Genomic DNA, 23,116 nt, shown 5'->3' with positions numbered 1-23,116 from the left:
TGTTCTCCTTCTTCAGAATTGTCATTTTAATGACAGTTATTTTAATTTCATTCTTCTGAATCAGAAAACACCATTGCCCTGCTATGGTAGATCATTAGTCTCCTTTGGAAAATTCTTAAACATCCCTGTGAAATGTGTAACATTAACAAAATAATATGTAAAATAAGGAATCAAAAAGTGCAAAAGTGAACTTTTTAATAAGAGAGTCTAGATTCTTCTTTTCTAGAAATCTTTCTAGATAAAACAAAATACTTGCATACTCTCTTCAAGTAATATCAGCTTTATACACAAAAGGAAGAATGGATTTATGTATATATGTATTTATTTGTATATGTGTACAATTGTATTTTACTATATTAATGAAAGGATATTTCCATCATTTATTTCTCAAAAGCCACAGTTACTATATTTGCCAATGATGATGGACACGGAGTTTTGTCATTCAATAACAGTGATCACTTCTTCCTAAGAGAGCAAACAGCTCTCCATCTGATGGAAAGCATTGCAGTATTAAATATTATTAGAGAACCTCCTCAGGGGATATTTGGAACCGTGACTGTTCAGTTTCTTGTAAGTGAAATTAATTCTTCAGAGCCGTCAGTGGATTTGACCCCTTCTCAAGGATACATCGTGCTGGAAGAGGGAGTCAGATTCAAGGTAATATGATAGTTTTTAGCAATGAAGTAAAGAAAGTTTTTTCCAAATTTTTGGGGGGCTTTCAGAAATGTCCATGTTTTTTTCATGTATTAGTTTTTTCTGATTTTTTCCTTCATTCTTAAAGCTAAGTCATGGGAGTGCATAAAAATTGAAGGTGCTTAGTTGTGGATATTTTGCTCTTTGTAATAATTCAGTGAAAAAATATAAAAGTGAAAAAATATAAAGGGTATATAATATTTATGTATTTGTATGTATTTAGCACATAGCTAAAACACAGACTTTGACATGAAGTCATAATTTGCAAGTCTAAATAGTTAAAGTGGGAGTAAATCTCCCATTCTATTATGTAGCCTGAACTGAACAAAGTATGCTGAAGCAATGGCAAAAGGTGGTCAGCTTTCAGAGTCATAGAAATTTAAAACTACTTTTTTTCCTAGGAGTATTAAGCTTATTACCTCTATGCTGTCCCCACAAGAATGTCGGCTAGAAAATGAGGTAGCTTAAGTGTGTGAAATCCAGACCCTTCCAAAGTTTAATGGTTATTTTATTTTATTTTATTTTAATTTTATTTTATTTTATTTTAATTTATTTTATTTTATTTTATTTTTTCAGTGAAGCTGGGGTCAGTAACAGGTTAGTGTATTATGGTTACTGGAGTAGAATCTGAAACAAACCTTACTGAAAACACTGGTTTTCAATTTCTGAACCTGAAGTGCATTTGGAACTTCAGTGATGGGCAGTTTAGCAGATCTGTGGGGAATGGGAAGTAAAAGATTTCTTAATACAGTCTCTAAATATGGTTCTTAGGATAAGAATAAAGAGAATGGAAAAAAAAAAAAGGTGGATATGCTTGTGTTAGTGTTGCAAGGTCAGCAGAAGGATGACTTTGGAACCTGAGCCTGAACTGTCCCTGCCTCACTGCAGTTTCAAGAGCTGTTGTTGTGCTGTCCAGAGCTGAGAAGAGAATGAACGGAAACAGCAGCGGGGTCTGAATAGTGTTGTGTCATCATTAGCTGTCAAGTCTCAGCAGCTTTCTGTGCTCATTTTCTTGTCAGACTTTGCATATTTCTGCAATCCTGGATGGAGAGCCAGAAATGGATGAGGACTTCATTGTCACCCTGTTCAATCCCACTGGAGGAGCCAGACTAGGCAAAAAAGTGCAAACTATGATTACGATTTTACAGAACCAGGCTCCACTGGGGCTTTTCAGCATCTATCCACTTAGAAATAGGTAGTAAATTTTTATTCTATCAAATACTATTACTGCTATACAGAAAACCACTTAGAATGGACTATGCATCATTAGAAATGTGATTTGTCTATGGATTTTTTTCATGAAATGGTACTTCATTAGTCCCGTAACATTTCACTAATAGTAATCCATATTAAGAGCTCCAAACCTTAGATCAGTGCCCAGGGAATCACAAATTTTACAATTTCGGTTTTTTAAGGTTGTGTAAGATACACTCTGACTCAGGGCTGTTTTTCAGAACCAAATGGGTCATATTGCCTGGACAAGCTTGAGAAGTGGGCCCATGGGAATCTCATGAGGTTTATCAGACCAAGTGCAAGGTGCTACACCTGGGTCAGAGCAACCCCCAGTATCAATCCAGGCTGGGGGATCAACAAATCAAACATAGCCCTACCAAGAACGACTTGTGTGTGCTGGTGGGTGAGAGGCTGGAGATGAGCCATCAATATGCACTTTCAGTCCAGAAAACCAAACATGTCCTGGGCTGCATCCAAAGCAGTGTGGGCAGTGGGTCGAGGGAGGTGATTCTGTCCCTCTGCTCTGGTGAGACCCCACCTGCAGTGCCGCATCCAGCTCTGGGGGCCCAGCACAGGAAGGACATGGACCTATTGGAGCAAGTCCAGAGGAGGCCAACAAGTTGATCAGAGGGATGGAGCAGTTCTCCTCTGAGGAAACGCTGAGAGAATTGGGTTTGTTTATCCTGGAAAAAAGAAGGCTTCAGGGTGACCTTGTTGTCGCCTTCCAGTACCTGAAGGGAACTTACAGGAAAGGTGGGGCAAGACTATTTACGACAGCACGTAGTGACAGGACAAGGTGAAATGTGTTCAAATTGAAGCAGATTAGGTTTAGTTTAGATATTAGGGAAAAATCCTTTACTGTGAGGATGGTGAGGTACTGGAACAGGTTGCTTGGAGAAGTTAGGGATGACCTGTCCCTGGAAATATTCAAGACCAGGCTGAATGGGACTCTGAGCAACCTGGTTAAGTGCAAGGTGTCCCTGCCCACCTGTGGTGCAGGGGAGGGGTTGGAACTAGATGATCTTTAAGGTCCCTTCCAACCCAAACCATTCTATATTTCTACATTTCTGTAATGTGGAATGATGTTTTGAGAAATCATTCAGCTTTAACTGTATGGTTGATGTGTTGAATTTCAGGGTGATTTAAGATTTTGTTGAATTCCCTATAATTTTGCCAAGGTCTTGTGTTAGGAAACATTGGGTAACCTTAATCAGTGTCAGTACATCAGATAACAAAACCCATTTTTTCCTTTTATTGCATATTCTGCACTGGAATTGTACTGTAAGAATCTTATTTGTGTACTATAAATATAATGCTTTTTAAAATTTATTTTCACAATTCTCACATTTAGGACAAATATCTTCACAGTTGAAGAAACCAACACTACAGTTTATTTGAAAGTTTCACGAAGTAATGGGCTCAACGTGTCTGTGAGTGTTGAGTGGGAGACAGTGTCGGATACTGCATTTGGCATCAGTACGTTCACTTTATTGAGAGCGTCCATTGCTATTGTCAGGGTGGAGATAGCCAGAGACAAACCAAAAATATAGGAGATGTAACTTTGGAATATAAATTCACCTATTCAGACTTGGTCACATGAATTAATAGATAAAAGAATTTAGCTGCTTAAGAGTCAGCTTGTCATCAGCCACTGCTGCCAGAGTTTCGGTAATCTGTATTGCTCTTCTTGTTGCTTGTATATTGTCACTAGACCTTTGATTTATAAAATCTGTTCTTTGTAACTTTGGATTTTTCTAACACAGTATAAAAGACACTATTTTCTATAAGCATTGGCTGACTTGGTCAGATTAAGAATCTTGGTGCCTTGGCTGATGTTGAGGATTTACACATTTTGTAGTTTCTTTGTCACTTTTTTATTATTTTCTATCTGGGTAATTTTCTCACTACCCAAATTCTGAACTGAGTCACTCTGAATCACACTCAAACTGCCTGTGTATCTTCCCTGTGTAATTGTCATATGTGAGGAATGCATTTACTGCTTAACTGTCATTACAACCTCAGTACTATATGATTTCCATGGATTTGCATGCACTCATACCAGCTACTTGAAGACAACTTCAATATTTCTGATAGTAGTTATAGTTTTGGCAAGTAAATAATGAAAATGGGGTTGTAAAAGACCTCAAGGATAAGTAGTTTTTTATTTTACTGTATTGCAGGGGGTAGTATCAGTGTCCTGTCTGTCTTGCAAAGCTTTGTGGAGCAGTCAGCAGCTAGCTGGTGTTTTTTTCCATCTGGAGAAGTCCTGTATGGTGTGCTTTTGCGTTCACCTCCAGCTGTGTTTTCTACTCTCTACCAGTGGAAAGGAGTTTTTGTTGCTGTTGAGGTAAATACTTGCTTACAAACACCAAACATGCTACCTAAAAAAAATTTTCATCTCAGCTCTACTGTTTTATTTCTCTCTCAGGATTTCAGTTTGTGGAATCCTAAGAGCTGTGTGTCTTTCCAAATACGTACCTCTCCCTACCTTGTGATTACTCATGGAGGAGCCAGGCAGGGAGCTTCCAACAGCAGTGTGTATGCATTCATGCCTGGACGCAAACTATGGAAGGTAAATCCATTTTATTTATATATATATTCACAAAATTGTGAAATAATGGGGTTAGAAGGGCCTTTGGGAGGTCCTCCACAGCAGCCACTCTGTGCTCAACTAGTTTGGAACCTGAACAATCTGCATGACTTCAGTGATGCAACCTTCTGTCCTGATTCCAGCCTGGACAGGGTCAATTTTTGCAGTAGCCAGGAAGCGACATGGTTGGGACCCAGAGATTATTCTATACCACATCACGGGGGAAGGGGGCCCTTCCACGGGTCAGGGTGGTGTGGCAGTGCTTCGTGGGTTACTGGTTTCTATGTGGTGAGTGCTTTCATGTGTGAATCATTCACCTCTCTTGTACCCTCTGTTTTTGATATCGTTGCTGTTACTCTTCATTTTCTTATTTCATTGCTGTTTCCAGTAAATTGTTCTTATCTTAACCCATGGTCTTTACCTTTTGTGCCTCCAGTTTTCCTCTCCATCCTGCCAAAATGGGGAAAAGGTTGAGTGAGTGGCAGCATGGGTGTTTCATGGGACACTAAATTGGGCAATACCATTCCTAAATGTAATAACCACAGTTATTACAACTGGTAGTCTAATGTGTTTTTATAGTTATATATTGAGGGTGCGATAAAATTACTGGGGAAGGGGGGAAAAAATTGTGGAGCAATGGAGTCATAGAGCATTTTCTGAAAAACATATAGTAAGTCATATTAATAATGGCCAGTCTTCACGAGTGAAGATCCGGGGAAGGTCTTTACACCTTCCAGCCTGCGCAATGGATTTTTTAGGTGAGACACAGTGTGCGCGGAACTGAGCCCACCCTTTAATCCTAAGGTTCATCTGCCGGGGCCAAGCGAGCTTGGACGGTGGCAGTGAGGTCCTTAGGACGTAGGTGGGTTGCCTTTAAGGGCTAACGAGCCCCACCTGCCCGGGAGTGGCCCTGACTGGGAATCGAACCCGGGTCTCCGCGGTGACAGCGCGGTGCCTTTACCACTAGACCACCAGGGGCTGCCTGAATTTACATCACATGTATAGACATAGTTTTACAGTTGTAGAATTAAATCTATGAAATGTCTTTGTCCTTTTTTTAATATATAGTTTATATGTAATTTTGCAATTTCTTAAAAATATGTGTATACATGTATAAAGTTGTTACTTGGAGTGACTTCCAAATAACATTTTTACCATATATCCCTTGTAGATACAGACTCTTTCTACTTTGGATACCAGACAAGTAAAACATTTTGCTGTGGATGAAGAAGACTATTTGGTTTTTGTGAGTCACACCACCAATTTCAGTTCCATCCAGGTTAGAATTCACTTGTCTTCTATGACTATTTTTGATTTGGGTAGTTTGGTTAGTTTTGAGTTTGAAATCTGAAGGGATAATTAAGAAAACCTAAATATGTATTTCTGAAAATTGACTTATATTTCTCTTACAGATTTACAGAACTTAAAATTCTAGACTTGTTTAAGTGTCTAACACTCATAAATTAACATGTAATTTATACTTAGTTTAATTTTATTGCTAGTGTTGGTTTTAAAATCTGTCATGTTAAACACCTATAAGAACAGAGATAGCTTCTGACCATAAACCTGTTCATCTGAAGAACAGGCACAGATGCTTACAGTAATGTAGTTACTTACCAGTGTGCTTCTACCTTAATGTAGGATCCAACTTAGAAATGAGGAATTCAATTCATTACAAGTATCCTAATTTATCATGACACTTCATTTCTCTTCTCTTGGTGCTAGTTATGAATATATAATAAAAAATATTTCTTATTTCCACAGGTTTTCCAGTGGAATAAAGATCTATTTGTGCTGCATCATCAACTTCCAGTTTACAGAGCTCTGAACATTGCCTTGTTTCCTCGAGGAGGGATTATGTACCTAGTAGTTTCTTTGACAAATAACACCCAGAATGTGCTCTTGTACCAGTGGTTGAATAATGAGTTTAGGGATCTTCATCAGTTACCAGTAAAAGAAATCAAACATATGGAGACCTGGACTTCTGGATCTGATATCTACTTAATTATTGCAGAAGGTATTTAGCAGAAAACAAACACTGCGTTTTCTAAGTATATATTGCTTGTTTGGTAGCAAAGGCATTTGGGGTAAAGGAGTTTAGATAGGAATTAAAATGTTACTGGGGGGTGACAATTTGCTGATAAGCATCTTATCAAAGTAATCTGTGTTTTGTCCTTCAGAAAATAAAAGGATTGTGTTTGTTCTCAAATATTTATGAAAACAATTAAAATATTTTCCCAAGAACAATAGTAAATAATAACTCCATTGATCTAGCTGCTAATTACGCCTTTCTAAGCTTTTCTAAGCTTTGCGATATGCAAAGTTCATTGTTCAGCAAAGGACATGAGCTTTTTTATCACAAGTATGACCTTTTAGGCATTCTTTTATGTCTGCATCCCTATGCCTATTTAAAAGTTTATATTGCAGTCCCTAGGTTTCTTTGCAATTGACTGCCTGTTGGCATTTGTAGTGTTCTTATATGTGAATGTGTGCAGAAAAGCCCTTAAATGGTGTAATTGGATGGATCATCTGATGGAGATGAGTTGTACTATGGAGTTATGCACCAAGTAAAAAGGAAGATACAATCACTGATGTCACTTTTTAATTAAAACTACCACTCTGCCTTTGAATGGCCACTGGTGTGTGATTTTTCTAATAGGAAGCAATATAATGTAAGTTTCATGATTTTTCTCCTCTGTAGAATCTGGAAATTCTTCTGAAATATTCATCTGGGAGACAGGGCAGTCTACCTTCAGACACTTTCAGTCTCTTCCAGTCTGTGCTGTAAGAAATATCCATGTTTTCATGCCTCCTTCAGGTTTAGGTAAGACCTTGTGTATAGCACTGAAATTGAATATGCTCATTTTTCACATTTTTTATCAGATTTGAAGAGGTATTTTAAGAGTTGCGCTACCAAGGGCATTTCTGGCCTTTCAAGAAGAACTTATATCACTGAATATTTCTTTTTTTCTCCTCCTTGCTCAATGTAGTTCACATCCTGCTCTCTGGTAAGGACACAACAGCACTGTATTCCTGGAACTCAGAAGGGAACCAGTTTTCCATGATGCTGGAATTGCCATATGCAGATCATATCTCTTCAGCTACTGCAAGGTCTCTGAACTCCAGCAAGAGCTTGATTGCTCTTTCCAGAGAGTCCAGTTCCCAGATTTATGAGCTCACCACTATCTCCAACCAGTCAGATTTTATACCTAGGTAGGTTTTTTGTTTTATATAACTTTCTCCTAGCTCTTGCATTCCTTTTAATGTGATACTGTTTTTGTTAAAGGAGAGAGCATTATAGACTTCTGTGTGTGTTGTGCTTAAAACCACTAAAGAGAATGTTTCACAGGTAACTTTAGGATCCCTAATGTCAAACTCCTCACAACTGGCTTTAAGACACAGAAAGAAGGAACTTGCAGTTATGACATGGTATTATTAAAACTTTTATTTAGGCTAAATTAAATTACTTTAATTTCAGTTACTCTGTGTTCTATTGTAATTAAAAGAAAAAAAAAGGGCATTTAACCCACAACCTTTAAACCTCAGTTACTTACTCAAGAATATAAGTAATAATTTCAGCTTCAAAAACACTCATTAGATTTACAGTACCGCTTTCAAAGTTCAGTAATCAGCTATCCTCAGTTTGTAGTTGATGTGTTCATTTTTATGCTAGTTCAGGTGAATTGATATTTGAGCCTGGGGACATGGAAGCCGTGATAGCAATAAATATCCTGGATGACATCATCCCTGAGGAGGAAGAATGCTTTAAAGTGTGGCTGAAAAACCCTAAGGGAGGTGCAGAGATTGGTGTTAACAGTTTTGTTAACATAATTATTCTTTCCAATGACAATGCCTATGGAGTCATTGCATTTGCTCAGGTAAAACCTATAAGGTAAATCATTAAAAGATGTATGTATAATTTCTGAATAATGGAACATAAACATACAAACCCTCTAAATTGAAACATGTGAAGGGATTGTTTTTCTAAAGTCTTGTAGCAACCTAAGTGAGAAGGTTATTGACATCCATTTAGCATTGCTATTTGATCTTGATATAGATGCAAGGTGATAGAAACTCATCTGTTCAGTCTATCCCTATTGTGGGATTTTTAGAATCCCCTTACATTTAGCATAACACATTATCAGTTTTTCAAAAGCCTAAAAATTCAGGTTTTAGATGGCTTATATGATATCATCATAGAGTTGCTACTGATTGGTTAATCAAGGGAATTAAGTAAAAATCCTTTTCTGGATTTGTACCACAGGATGAGTCAATCTGTCTGAATAAAATAATTTTGAAAAAGTGTCAGACTGAAGGTATTATTTAGAGTGGTTAATTCTTATATCATCCAATATTGTAAAAGTTATCTAAACATATATATTAAATGCACACTGAAGACATGAAACAGAATAATTGTTATTGAAATGAAACATTGCATCTGGACTAGTGTAAGGAGTAACAGCAGTGAAAATATGTCTATCTTGATGATCTACATTTTTGTTATCTGCTTCAAATGATTTGGACTTTACTAAAAAAAGTAGCTTTAGGATAAGGAGATCTGACATTTTAGATCTTTAATGTCTATGAAACTTAGGACTGTTGAGTACTTCTAAAATTAAGACATAAATTTAATCAATGGACTTGTATTTGGCTGCTTAAGAGTAGATTAACTTATTGATGCTCAGTGTATCTGACTCCCTTTGAATACCCAGTTCCCTAAAGAAACTTTGTAAGTAAATAATGTTTTGTTTCTGCTACTGTATGTTTTCCAGAATTCTTTATTTAAGCAAGTTGAAGAAATGGAACAGGACAGTTTAATCACCTTGAATATTGAACGTTTAATAGGAACATATGGGCGAGTTACAGTAGAGTGGGTTGCTAATGGGAGCACAAGTGACGTATTTCCAGCTTCAGGAGTGGTATGTAATAACATCACTGTTATTAGGGAAGCACTGACTGTGTTGTCTCAGACAATAGGTACAAATGTACTGAGAGAGAAGGACAATAAAACATGTTAGATTGCCCCACTTTTCTGTTAATTCCTTCTTCATGGTCCTTTCCTCTGATTCTGGCAGTTTGCACTTCTGGTTGGCACATAGTACCTCAGCATCACTCCTGCACTTCTAGAAACTGATATTGCAGTGCTGCCCAGGCACTGGAAATGCTTATCTGTAGTATCCTGTTCCCATTTTCCTTTCTTCCTGCAGTGAGATCCAGCTACTATGTCAAATCATTTGCATAGGTGAGAATCTGGGAGTGTTTGCACTTTTCCCTGACCTTTTTAACACAATGGAGACCTTAAGTGGCCCAGGAGAATATGACAAGTCCCAGTTTTCTCTGTTTCTAAGAATTTTTAGATTTCCAACCATTAAACCCCAGTGTTTCCTGCCAGCCAAAGCTCTTGGTATGCCTTGGGACCAGGAGGAGCCAGGTTCTGTAAGTCAAAGCCCACCACCTGGTGGCTGGCTGTAACAGACACAAGGCCCTAAGAAAATACAGAGAAAAGTCAGCGTAGGGGAAATGAGGGACGCCAAAACTGGAATTCTTAGACTACTCTTGAGGATTCCAGAGGGATGCTATATGATTTTGATGCATAGGTTTGCAGGTAAAAAGACTTGGAAAGGTGAAGTACAGGTATTATGTTATTCACTGGAAATTTCTGTTTATCCGTCATGGTAGGTGTAGCCTAAGTGTTTATAGACATGTCTTCCTTTTTCAGAAAGACCTAATCAAGTGGCTGGCCCTTTGAGTTTAAAAATAAGAGTATAGATACACAATGAAGAAAAAAAAACAAAGTTGAGTAGACATTTCTTCAATTAACAGTAATTTTGATAGATATTATATGTTCATTCTTTGTTTAACACATGTATGTGGTGGGTTGGCCTTCACTGGCTGACAGACCCCTACCTAATGCTTTCTTACTCCCCCATCTGAGCAGGATGAGGAGAAAATAAGATGGAAAACCGTGAGAGAAATTCAGTTTAGTAAGAAAAACAAAAGCTATTGTTTACCTGGACTTCTCCAAGGTTTTCAGTACAGTTTCCCACAGCCTCCTCCTAAAGAAACTGATGCATTATTCTGAAACTGGGAGGTGCTGATAAATAGCTCCTTTTCAAACTAACAGCTTTTCAGATTGGCAATTGTCACAAGTGTCAACCTTCAGAGATAAATATTGAGCCCAACAATGATATAGGCAGGCTGGAAAGGGTCCAGAGCTGGCCACAAATATAGCCAAAGGACTGGGAAGCTTGTCATATGAGGAAAGGCTAAGAGAACTGTTCAGCCTTGAGAAAAGAACGCTGAGGGGAGACCTTATCACCATGTTCCAGTATTTAAAGTGTGGCTACAAGGGTGACTTCCTTTTTACAAGGTGTCACATGGAAAAGACAAGGGATGCAAGTTACTCCTGGGGATATTCTGATTGGACATAAGAGGAAAATTTTTATCATGAGAATAATCATCCGTTGTAATAATACCCCCAGGGAAGTTGTGGATTCGCCAACATTGACACTTTTAAGATTGACCTGGACAGGGTGCTAGGCCATCTTGTCTAGTCTGTGCTACTGCCAGGAAAGGTTGGACCAGATGATCCTTGAGGTCCCTTCCAAACTTGTATTCGCTGTTTCTATAAGATGTTTCTATATGTGTGAGTGTATTTATGTTTTATAATTGATAGAGTTTTACAGAATAAAAAAGTTGGTATAACAACATTGAGAAGAAGTTTGACTTTATTTTCTCCCCTTCCTCTAAAACTTTAGATTACATTTTCAGAAGGTCAGGCCCTATCCACAATCACCCTGACAATTCTTGCGGACAGCATTGCAGAACTTTCAGAGACTGTGGAAATCACACTCACTCATGTTACCACTGTGGGTGTGGAAGATACCACAAAAGGAGCTGTCATTGATCCCAACAGGGCCAGAGCTGTACTTACCATTTTACCCAGTGACTCTCCACATGGTGTGATTGAGTGGCATATGGAGTCTCTCTTTGTTAAAACCACAGAGCCAGAAGGTAAGTCTGTTTCTTGATTCTTAGGAAAGTATGTATGTTTTTTTCAAAGTCAGCCTTTTTGAAGCTATAACACTGGTTATATATATAGTACTTACATTATATATCTCTTTCTCAACATTTTTGTATTAATATCCCTTAAAATATGTAACTGTGCACTTACATTACATACAATTTATGCTGTATTTCACATTTCACATATGAACATTATCCAGCCATTGTTTAGGAGGTAAGTTATTATTATCTTGGCATCTTGTGTTGCAAATCTCTAATGCATAAAATACTTCTGTTTACATAAAAAGCTGAACTTACCCGTTTAATGGATTAATATATTATCTAAAACAATTTACATAGAAAGACTTTCCTCTTGAAGTGGCTCAAAAAGGAAAGCTTTTTGCTGTCTGGCATAAGTGAAGGAAGGAAGTAGAGCGGTTAATTTGATTGCAATGAAAAAGTGAAGTGGTGTTTTTCTACTTTCCAGATGCATGTTTGATTGGGTTGTGTTAGTTTTCCTTCCAGGCAACAAGTGAAGTTACAAAGGACCTTTGGCAGTTGGCCAGAGAATTGCCAGAGGAGATACTCAGGCTCCTGCCCTCCCTCAAGGCCCGGGGAGTGAAGCAGCTGATGCTCTGGCATTGTCTGCAGCCCCTCTGCAGCTGCTTGATGGGCTATTCATACTTCAACAGCCCAGCTGAAATTTCCTGACAATTTAATATTCTATTCATATTAACCAATTACATATATGAAAAATATACTTTCCGTCAGAGCATATTATTTCAGGTAAAACCTCCTTAATCAGTTCCATTTTCAAGTGAATTAGTGTTGCCCCTTTTTTAGCAGCTGAAAGTATTAGGAAGGATTCTGTTGGTTTCTTATGTACATACCCATTATAAACATTAATACTTTGAAGTTAGGATTCAAGGAATGTTCTTAACTTTCATTGGTTGTACAGGTTTTTTTCCAGTCTTTAAATGTTATGTTTTCTAATGAATGATATACAAGTGATAATGGGGAAAAAACATCTGGATAATAAATGTAACAAAAGCTGATTCAAAGTACAAACTTTATGAGTACTTTTTATCTTTTCTATTTCTCCAGTCACAAATTCAGCACTTTTAGCCAGATGATGTGTTTTGTCATTTATTGGAATTTCTGCTAAAACAATTGTCTTTATTTTTGTTCCCCTTCTTTTTACAGGGCAAATGAATTCAACTACTCTTACTCTACAAATTGTTCGAGAACAAGGATTTACTGGGGAGCTTGCAGTTCATTTGAGAACTGCACCAAACCTCGAACTCCCCCTCTCCAACCAAGCAACAGAGAATGAGGATTATATACTGGAAAAGAAAACAGTCATTATGGCTGAGAATGCAACAACAACTTTTGTCACAGTCGTGATTTTGCCTGTGAGTAGCCTCATTAATAGCCTTAGCTATTAATGTGTCCTTTAAGGAAAGGGAAAAGGTACTCATGTTATACAAAAAGTATATTCTTGCAGCCACCTCTTTCAAAACAACTTGAGTATTCATCACTGGAAATGAATCAAATTCTTTGTTTTGTTATAGTCCCAAAATTAACTTATAAAAATGACAAAGGAAAAATTAAAAAATGTCTTAGGTGCTTTTTAGTTGCCAACTTGTTGCAGATTTTTACAGGGGATTTATTTTACTTTATATGCTTCTTAACGGATTTGTTCTGTAGTTCAGAAAATACTAATTTTTCACCAAAAATATGTATATTCTTTAAATATATCTAAAATGGAGGTGTTGCTCTTCAATTTCTTCGTTTCTGAGATCTAGACAACTTTCTTCTAGTTAGCAGAAACAAGTGACAGCCAGCACTGCTTTCCACTGTTCTTGCAGGTCTGCAATCTAACTGTGAGCTTCAGTTGCTAAAACTCAGCAAAAGTAATCTTCTTCACCTTTCATGTGGTATGAAGTAAGGGGTTGGTTATGTGGTCCCAAATGCTGAGAATTTTTTAACAGTAAGCGACGTTCAAGAGTCACCTTCCTGCATGTATTATAACTTAAAATGTTTTATTAAAAAGTGACATTTAAAAATATTTTTTCAGGACAATATTCCAGAATTACAGGAAGCATTTATAATCAATATTACTGATGTGCAGCTGGTCACTTCTTCATCTGGAGGTCAACCAAGTGTGAAGAGGCTTGGGTTAGAAATAGCTGAAATAACAATTGAGGAAAATGATGATGCCAGAGGAATATTTAATTTTAATGTTACAAAGGTAGGTAAGTCTGAATGAAAAATATTTAAAGTAGCATTCCAGCAAGAGAGTCTGTTTCTTCAGTCCAGTTTGTGACACTAAATTGCTCTGGATAAAATGGCCAGAGACCAGACAAACAATTTTAAGAGATTCATCCCAAGTAATACACAAAATTTATTAGTGAGCTGGCAGTGTTAAAACCGTTCCATAGAAAGGGACCTCCGGAGGTCAACTAATCCAGACTTTTGGTCAAAGCAAGGTCAATGCTAAATCGAGACCTTTTACAAGTAATTGTGTATTTCTTTTTTTTATTATTTTTAACTGCAAGTAAATGTAAAAAAAAAAAAGAAAAAAGGAAAAGTTTGCTGAGACAGCAGTTTATTGTTGAATTTACAGGATATCACTGGAGCTGTCACTGGTTTTGAGGTACCACCACCACAGAATGTACTGAAACTTCCAGTTTTTCGACAGGCTGGGAGGTTTGGGTCAGTAACTCTGTACTGGGAAGCCATTCATTCAACTGCCAGCTTTGAAGACTTCACACCATCATTTGGAAACCTGACATTTGCGGAAGGGCAGGTATGCACTTGAGAGTTTAGCTGTCTCCGGGTTACCAGCTTAAGAGTTTCAGCTGTGTTCTTCTAGCAGAATCTGCATATTTTAATTGAAAATATTTTATTTATGGCCTTGTGTGTATGAATGGTGCTCCGAACTTCAGTCTGTAACATGGAAAACAGAATATTCATAAACATTAACCAAGTAGGCTTGTATGCCTTTGGTACCTCCAGAAATAATGACAACCCTGTTACACTGAAAATTTGTTAGCATAATCCATCTTCTCTATAAATTCTCAGAATAAGCCTATATGTTTTCTTAGCTGTGTTCTACATATAGTTTTAAATTTCATGCTGCACCTAAGAATATGTAGTGTAAATGAGGGATTTTGATTTCATGTGAACATAACTTATCTTTGACAAATAGAAAGATGTACTTAGCAGAATTTTGACTGAAGTATAATATGTTCAACCTGCACTTTCTACTAAGTACCAAAGCAAAGCAGTCTCCTGGTTTTAACATACAAGATTTACACTGATGGACTTGAAATTATATCTTCATACTATGAACATGGGAGTACAAGAAGAAAAATGAACAATTGAAAAATGTCTGTTTGCCTATTATTAGATACAATTTACCTATTTTAAATTTCATTTTTTTTCAAACAATTCACAGAATATTATAAATGAAACATTATTGCTTTTTTTTTAACTTTTCTACAGGCTACAGGAGAAATAGAAATCACAATAATAGATGACAGTGAAGTTGAATTCCTTGAGATTTTCAAGATTGCCCTGGTGAGGGTAACAGGTGGTGCAAGACTTGGGAATGACACCCTGGTAACTGTCGCTATTCCACCAAATGATTCCCCTGTTGGAGTATTTGGGTTTGAAGAAAAGAATGTGAGTTTGATTTGGATTGCAGTCCTTTCTGCTAAAGCTGAGTAGTGGGCTTGTGTCACTAATACGTAACTGGTTTTTGTAAGCCTTCATTGCAGTGGAAGACTTGACTTCTTTCAAAGGATATTTGTGCTTGTCTTCATTTGGCTGTCTGGTAATAACAGTGAAAGTGCTGCTGCATAAATACAGATTTCTGCATGACTGAATCCATTTAATTCAGTATACTAACAATTCAGGACATCCCAGCTATGATTTTTGATGGTCTGTTGAATATTAAAAAGGTTTTATAATAATCTGCATTACTGAAAGTAAAGTTTGGAAAGAAATCACAAAATATATTTCGTCTTAGTTCTTGCAGTGCATCTGCTCTCCATTTTGCTGGTGCTGTGCTTGCTGGTGACTCATTGTCTGTAATTGTTTTGAACCATAAGGCATACAGAAATAACAAGTGACTAATCTTTGCTAGTAGAAATCAACACATTCCTTACGTCTGTTATCTTCCTGTTCATTTTCACTTTTCCTGTTGTTTTGGATTGTCTGATAAAGCATTTTGTTGTTTATCTGAATTTGGTATCAATGCCTTTTGCTACAGTCTTTCCCACACTCTCCTTCTCTTTCTCCATCAGGTAACAATCAAGGAACCTCAGACACCTGATGACTCTGCTGCAGTTGTTTTGCTCACTGTAAGTCGGAGTCAGGGAGGACGAGGAGCAGTTAAAGTGTTATGGATTCTTGAGGAAGCAGCCAGAAATGATCTGACTCCTCTAAATGGTACCCTTCATTTCAATGAGGTATTTTTGATATTGCTATAAACTATTTAGTATTAGATTTATAAATACTTTTTTCTACTTGTGTGTGTTTGCATGGTTGTTGCTACATGTTTGTAGAAGTAGGGGGTTACTAAGCATTATACTCTAGAAAGAGGTCAGTTTGAACTGGTGGAGTTAGCGCTATTCAGTGTTTTTTCAAGCAGTAAAGGAAAGCTGACATGTTCTTTTTAAGGCAGCATAATGTAATCATCAGGAAGGTAGGCTCTTCAAATCTCAATTTTTTTTAAATTTAAGAAAGAGGAATCAAAATGTACTGAATGAGAATAATGATTACAGAAACATTTATTACATTACAGTGTCAGGCAAAAAAAAATTGAAACAGAAAATTTATATTGAAAGGGTGAGAAGGATAAATGAATGCTCAAAATCTGCTGATTAAAAACAAAACCAAAAAAACCCACTTCAGTAACTTTCAAACTGGTCAGTGTTATTTGATTTATATTTCATGACATGTTAAAATTCTAAGGTATGAGCCAAAATATCGAATACTGATACCATCTTATAATTTATCTTTTACTGTCTACTCAAAATATTTAGGGAAGATAAGTGTTTTAACAAAGCGTAGTCTATTCACTCTGAACAAAGCTGTTCTGCAGTAAATAAATGGGCATGCTGTTTTTTTTACTTTTAATCATCTGGAAAATGTAATTGTTAAAGTTTAGCTATCATTCGTAGCATGTGAACTAGGCAGAAATTTACTGTGATCTAATCAATATTAATAATGTGTTAATCCTTAGAATGTGCATGTGCTATTGAATATGCACTTTCTGATGGAAAAGATTTTGTATAGAAAGTTTCCTCTCAGTTGAAGGTCAATGTGAACACAATTTCAAAGTAATGTCATTCTTTATTGAGTTGAAAATAGCCAGGGTATTTTTAGGGCGGTACATAATATTTCAGAGACAATTTTTACTATTTATTAATCTATGAGAAAACATTTCAGTGAGATCAAAATTTAATATTTACAAAATTTGAGAAAATATGTCAAGCATCCTTAACACTTGATATGTTAAATATATAGATATATATATATATGTATATGTAATGCTGTATTTTGTTTAGTTTCATTTAATATATGCACATACCTTCTGGTCTTTATACAATGCAGACTGAATCACAGAAGCTGATTGTTTTGCATGCGATACAAGATGGTCTGCTGGAGGGGAAGGAAACATTTACCATTCAACTTGTCTCTCTTGGTGATGCAGAGATATCCCCTGTAAACGGTAAAGAATTAATTCAGCATCTTCTATGATGAGAGCTCTTCTAAGTCATACTATTTTAGTCTGCAGCACTTCAGTGTTTTGTGTACACCTAGTTGATAGCAATTTTGAAAGTCGTTTTCCCTAAGTTGTTTCCTTGTCAGAAGAAATCTAAGAGAATTCCATGGCACCTCTGTGAAGCTGAGGCTTAACCACTCATGTCAGAAAATTTACAAAAGTTAGCTCATTTGTTAGTTGTCATTTACCATGAGAAGCTTTGTTCTCTTCATAGGCATGGCAACCATCACTATTTTGGGAGATGAAGGAGCTTCTGGAGTGGTCGGGATAGCCTGTTCATCCAAGGATGTTCTGATAGGAGAACCTTCAGGAAACTATAATGGAACTGCTCTTATTAGGTGGGTACATCTCTCATTTTTCCAAAGGAAGAACAACAACTGAAATTCAAAAGTTCTGAGACTCGATATTTGACAAGAATTTATCAAGTGCTGCATTTCACCATCACTTCTACAATCAAAACTATTTTTTAAATTAGATGGTTGGTTTTAAAGAAGGACAGAATATACTCTGGATGTATCTTTTCAATATTATTGGGGAGGTCCAAATATTCCTTTCTGCCTTCAAATTATTTATAACATTGATGCGTTAAAGTAAAGAGGATATTAATGAAAGGAAAGTGGCGAGTGATTCAGTGACATTTCAAGGTGTATTTTGCTTTCCAGAATTCCATTTGGGATTTGTGCTTGAACAGTATTTCAGTACATTTCTATGATGTCTAGCATAAACAGTGTGGGAACTTGGGTTTTGGTGGAAACAAGAAGCAATTGTTTCATTCAATCAACTGAAAACAAGGTGAAGAAATTAAGATATTCCCATATCTTCTAAGAGCATTGGAAAAAAGGATTATAACACTTCCATTGGTGAAACAGTAAATATACACAACGGAACAGCTTTTTGTACTGCCTCAAGAAGCCCAAAAGACAAAATGAGGCCTTGTGCAGCAGGTAGTTGTAGATCACGTGGGAGATCATGTTATGTGCAGACAAATCTTTACTGTGACTTAGTTTACTAAGTCTGATGTTACGTGTAGGGTTTTAGACAACTAGCAGACGGAACATTTCTCAGAAGATCTCACAGCGGTATTTTTCTACTTTGTAAACCAAATTGCCCCTGGGCATTACCCTAAAGCCCAACTTCCCTTCTGTTTTTCATCTTTTCTCTGGAAAAGCAGAATGGAACCATGAGAAATCAGTTTTGAGACTCCATCTTTGGGATATATATGCAAAGAAACTTGAAAGATCTCTTGATAAAAATACAGCTCGAGATGCCGCCCAAACTTCAGAAATGTTACTGCCTAAAGAGGGAATTCTAGTGATGTTAATAGTGATCAAGTATGTTAAAACCCAAGCTTCACAGTGCTAATAACATTACTTTCATGCATAACATTATGATTTACTCTCTCTAGATTGGATGTTAAATATGAAAGGTAAAGTTAAAATCTGTGTTTGTGTTCTTACCTGCAGCCTGATCCGTGGCCCAGGGATTTTTGGGAACATTGTCATATATTGGAATATAACACCTCCTCATCACACAGAATTTACTGAGGTGTCGGGGACCTTGACCATGCGAGATAGGCAGTCTGCAGCAGTTGTTCTAATACAGGTATAGGAGAGATGTTACATCAGTAGCTATTTCAAGTACTTCTTTTTGTTTCATAGAATTATAGAATCATAGAACAGACTGGGTTGGAAAAGACCTCCAAGATCATCAAGTCCAACCCCTGATCCAACTCCAATTACTATATCATGGCACTAAGGGCCACGTCCAATCTCTGTTTAAAAACCTCCAGGGATGGTGAATCCACTACCTTTCTGGGCAGGCTGTTCCAATGCCTGATCACCCTCTCTGTAAAGAATTTCTTCCTAACATCTAACCTAAACCTCCCCTGGCAGAGCTTGAGCCCATGTCCCCTTGTCCTATTGTTGGTTGCCTGGGAAAAGAGACCAACCCCCACCTGGCTATAACCTCCCTTTAGGTAGTTGAAAATGTTAATTAGAAATTAGTTATACATCTATCTCTGGAAATGGTTTGAAGCATTTTTGATGGTACTTCTCCCTAGGTTGTAGATGACAACTATCCTGAAGAGAAGCATTACTACCAGTTTCAGCTAACCAGAATCAGTGGTGGAGGACTCATAAATGAATCCAGCAGCACAGCAAATATTACCATGGCTGCCAGTGATTATCCATATGGAGAGTTTGCATTTTCCCGGGAACTGTTGCTAACAATGGAAGAAGAAAAATGGGTATTAAATTAAAATCCTTCTTATATAAAATTACTGATAGATATCAGTATTGTTGCTAGAATTGTGCTCAACTTTAGAATGAAAATAAATCATCTCCAGAATTTTTGTCTGAGACTTTTGGAGTACTCTGAGAAAGAATGCTATCTGCTAAGGTTCATGTACTCTGTACTTAATAAATCAGGTTACCTGTTATCATTGAAAAGATCCCTTTAGAACAGCCTCCTAAAGGCAACGGTAACAGAAAACAAAGCCATTTTTTAAAGAAAATGTCCTCTTTTCCTCAGGTTAACATCACTGTTGTGCGTTCCAGGGGATCCTATGGCAAAGTACGTCTTTGGTTTCAGATAATAAATGGGACTGCAGAGGAGGGAATGGATTTTACTCCTACAGTAAGGGAATTGGTGTTTGAACCACAGGAGGAGAGTAAAATGATTTTGATTGAAATTCATGATGATGATTTTCCTGAAGGTCCTGAAGACTTTTCATTAATGATTACAGAAGTGGAGCTCCAAGGAAGGTAAAGTTCCCAGTTGATTGATTATAAGAAGAAGAACTATCTTTGGCTTCTGATCTACCCGCATAAAGTCATTACTGTGTTTCATCTGTTTTACTATAAAAGTTTGAAAGAGTGCTGTAGTCATAGTTGTAGTCATAAAAGAAATTGGATATATGGTAAACCCAATTATTTTAACATTAGTAAAAACATATTGCTTATTAAGATTTATTGAAATCCATACATTGCAAACAAGTTCTCAAGTTGCAAGAAAGTAGGACAAAAAGAGAAAGAACAAATAAAAGATACGCGTTTCTGTGTATAAACTACTTTTTTGCATAAATAACAATATGAAAAAATATGAAAGTAACAAAAAGTCTTCAGCAATAATGTCAGAAAATGAAAGTATTTGCAGTAATTGACAAATTGTCATACACACACTTTAATACTTTCACAAAAATGTATTTTCATATAATTTTCTTTTTTATTTTCTTGCAAGTGGATTTGACTTTACTGTAAAAGAAAATGGTCTACAGGTGGATCAACCTCCAATAATAGGAAATATCTCCACAGTACAGATCACTATTGCAAAAAGTGATAATGTTGAAGGCATCATAGAATTTGATCCACAGTATATCCTTCTAGAAGGTAAGTTTACCTCAAGTTTTCACTGTGGTTTTGAAGATAAGGCTATGGCATAAATTTTGAAATTAAGTAACTTTTTCTCAATTATTTTTGCAGTGGAAGAGGATGCTGGATTAATCAGGATTCCTGTGGTGAGAAGGCATGGAACTTACGGCAATGTCACAGCTGATTTTCTTTCTCGAAGTATTTCTGCACTTCCTGATGGCGTTGACTATATCATCCATAATAACTCTGTAATTTTTTATCATGGACAGAACCACTCTTTTATTTATATCTCTGTTATAAATGATGAAGAAAGGTAATTACATTTTCATACATTTACTCACCAGTTTACTTCTGATAAATTCCTTTTTAGCACGTGCAATATGTCCGTATGTACAGCTGTGTGCAAGCTGAATTGAAAAACAAATTTCTTCTAGGATAAAAAATCACCTAAGTTAAAAGGGAAAAAAAGATGTTATAGTGTCATAGTTTCTGTCAAATATTATGGGATCAAATACAGTTTTTAATTAGGTTATTAGAAATTTTGAGTGTAAACAGTACTGCTGTGAAGAATAAAATATTTTTCCATATTTTTTTTAACTTAACACTAATAGAAATTATAACATTGTGGGTTTTTTCAGATGTCACCGGTCTATACAAATAGGAAGAACCTTCTACATTATACGTACAGAGATTATTTCTGTATTCCTTTGAACAGATGCAATTGGGTGCATGATTGTTTTACTAAGTCCAGCTTTAATTTTTTTATTTTTTCACTCTTATGTCTCAGAATCTCTTTTTCTTTTTCTGTGTAGTGAATTTGCAGAGCAATTTGAAATCCAGCTGACAGGAGCCACTGGTGGGGCAGTCCTGGGGCTTCACCTGGTTAGCCAGGTCACCATTGCGAAAAGTGACTCCCCCCAGGGCATGGTCCGATTTCTCAACCAAAGCCGAATTAATCTTCCCAACCCTGATGCACCCACAATAGTGTCCCTGGTACTGGAAAGGACTGGAATGTTGTTGGGGGAGACTCAGGTGGGCCCTGGCTGTCAAAGACTGAATATTTTGTCAAAAAGCTCCTGTGTTTTCCTTCAAGAACTTCCTTAGTGATTGATTTCTAATAGGATAATTACAGCTTTTTATTAAACATGAATTGCATATTGTTACAGTGTAACAAAATATTGTTACTCTTCAAAACTCCTCTTTCTTCTCTTGCTTTCTTTAATTATGGTCTTGCTTACATTGTTCTGAACTAGCTCTTAATTCCATCAAAAATATGGTTAACTACATGCACTACCACTAAGTTAATTTAATTCAGGAAATTGCTTACTATGCATTTTCTAGATTATTTTTTTACTTTATACAGGCCACTGACAAAGTGAAAGTATAAATATGAGACAAGGCAGGCTTTTCACATTCTGGGCAAATGACTGAAAAATATGCATTAAAAGCCATGAGCTCCTCCTCTCCCTCGCAAAAAATTGCATTGGTCTTCTCTGACTTTTTCTAGAAGTCACTGGAGAAACGTGTAAAACAAATTATCAAAATAATAATTTCAATGGACTGAGTATGACCTCAAAAGGAGTCTAATTTGTAGGAAATTTTGGAAATGTTATAGTTTTTAATCAGGATGAAGAAGTATGGGTTATAACTTGAAGAATTAAAAATATGGCAGAAAATATTTGTTGTTTTCATTCTTGATATCACACTTGACAGGGAATGGTTTTGGAGTATTCATGTGGGAAGTTCTGCAAAACCAATCACAAAAGGGAGAGAAATTGAAACTGGCCAGTGTGATTCCAGTTACATGCTAAAGAAATCCTGATTTCTTTTCTATTACTAATATGAAGAATTTAATAAACTGGCTTTGTAACTAACTAACGCTTCAGAATTTCCATTTGTAAATTGTAGTGTTTATTTTTCCAAAGGCTTCTATATTTTGACCCATAGAATTAATTTGACTTTTTTGTTTTCTGTATTAGCAGCAAAGGTTTAAACGTAGCTGATTGGCTGATATAAGTACTTGTGGTATTCTGTCATTTCTCCTTGGGGTGCTATTATTATATATCACCCATCTGAATCTGAAACTGATGTCTTCCACAGATTAGCTGGGACATCTTGGGACCCAATTCAGAAGAGATTTTATCTCCCCTGAATAGTGACATTGGTGACCCTGTGAATGGATCATTCTATTTTGAAGAAGGAGAGGGAGGTCTAAGAACTATTAATCTACAAATCTATCCTCATGAAGAAATTGAAGTTCAGGAGACCTTCATTATTAGACTGAGCCTTATGAAAGGTGAAACAGAAATAGATTCTAAAGCAAACAGCATTACACTAATAGTAAGTCCTTGCTCTTCTTTCTTCAGAGATTTCTTTTGATATTTTTATCTCGCAAAGCATTTAAAAATTAATCACGTGATTACATAGTTTGTC

The 23,116-nt window shown here is 36.5% G+C and overlaps 1 protein-coding gene across 3 annotated transcripts in view; it reads left to right on the top strand.

Annotated features, from left to right (window-relative positions):
* Positions 1–23,116, top strand: part of ADGRV1 (adhesion G protein-coupled receptor V1) — a 259,448-nt gene that overhangs the window by 85,221 nt on the left and 151,111 nt on the right. For all 3 annotated transcript variants that reach the window (XM_050328544.1, XM_050328545.1, XM_050328546.1), the window contains 26 exons: positions 395–657; positions 1,713–1,888; positions 3,278–3,402; positions 4,107–4,273; positions 4,355–4,498; positions 5,688–5,795; positions 6,281–6,533; positions 7,218–7,340; positions 7,507–7,729; positions 8,190–8,394; positions 9,289–9,435; positions 11,275–11,530; positions 12,725–12,933; positions 13,599–13,772; positions 14,148–14,330; positions 15,029–15,208; positions 15,832–15,996; positions 17,144–17,261; positions 17,530–17,653; positions 18,779–18,917; positions 19,375–19,560; positions 19,845–20,077; positions 20,553–20,701; positions 20,795–20,996; positions 21,496–21,715; positions 22,784–23,023. In XM_050328544.1, coding sequence (XP_050184501.1) covers positions 395–657; positions 1,713–1,888; positions 3,278–3,402; positions 4,107–4,273; positions 4,355–4,498; positions 5,688–5,795; positions 6,281–6,533; positions 7,218–7,340; positions 7,507–7,729; positions 8,190–8,394; positions 9,289–9,435; positions 11,275–11,530; positions 12,725–12,933; positions 13,599–13,772; positions 14,148–14,330; positions 15,029–15,208; positions 15,832–15,996; positions 17,144–17,261; positions 17,530–17,653; positions 18,779–18,917; positions 19,375–19,560; positions 19,845–20,077; positions 20,553–20,701; positions 20,795–20,996; positions 21,496–21,715; positions 22,784–23,023 — 4,712 coding nt within the window. The remainder of the gene's footprint in view (positions 1–394; positions 658–1,712; positions 1,889–3,277; positions 3,403–4,106; positions 4,274–4,354; positions 4,499–5,687; positions 5,796–6,280; positions 6,534–7,217; positions 7,341–7,506; positions 7,730–8,189; positions 8,395–9,288; positions 9,436–11,274; positions 11,531–12,724; positions 12,934–13,598; positions 13,773–14,147; positions 14,331–15,028; positions 15,209–15,831; positions 15,997–17,143; positions 17,262–17,529; positions 17,654–18,778; positions 18,918–19,374; positions 19,561–19,844; positions 20,078–20,552; positions 20,702–20,794; positions 20,997–21,495; positions 21,716–22,783; positions 23,024–23,116) is intronic.

This window comes from Myiozetetes cayanensis, unplaced genomic scaffold, assembly GCF_022539395.1.
Source record: "Myiozetetes cayanensis isolate MyiCay16 unplaced genomic scaffold, myiCay2020 scf4, whole genome shotgun sequence".
NCBI lineage: Eukaryota > Metazoa > Chordata > Aves > Passeriformes > Tyrannidae > Myiozetetes > Myiozetetes cayanensis.
The sequence above is the reverse complement of the archived record's forward strand: the minus strand, read 5'-3'. Positions and strand labels throughout refer to the sequence as shown.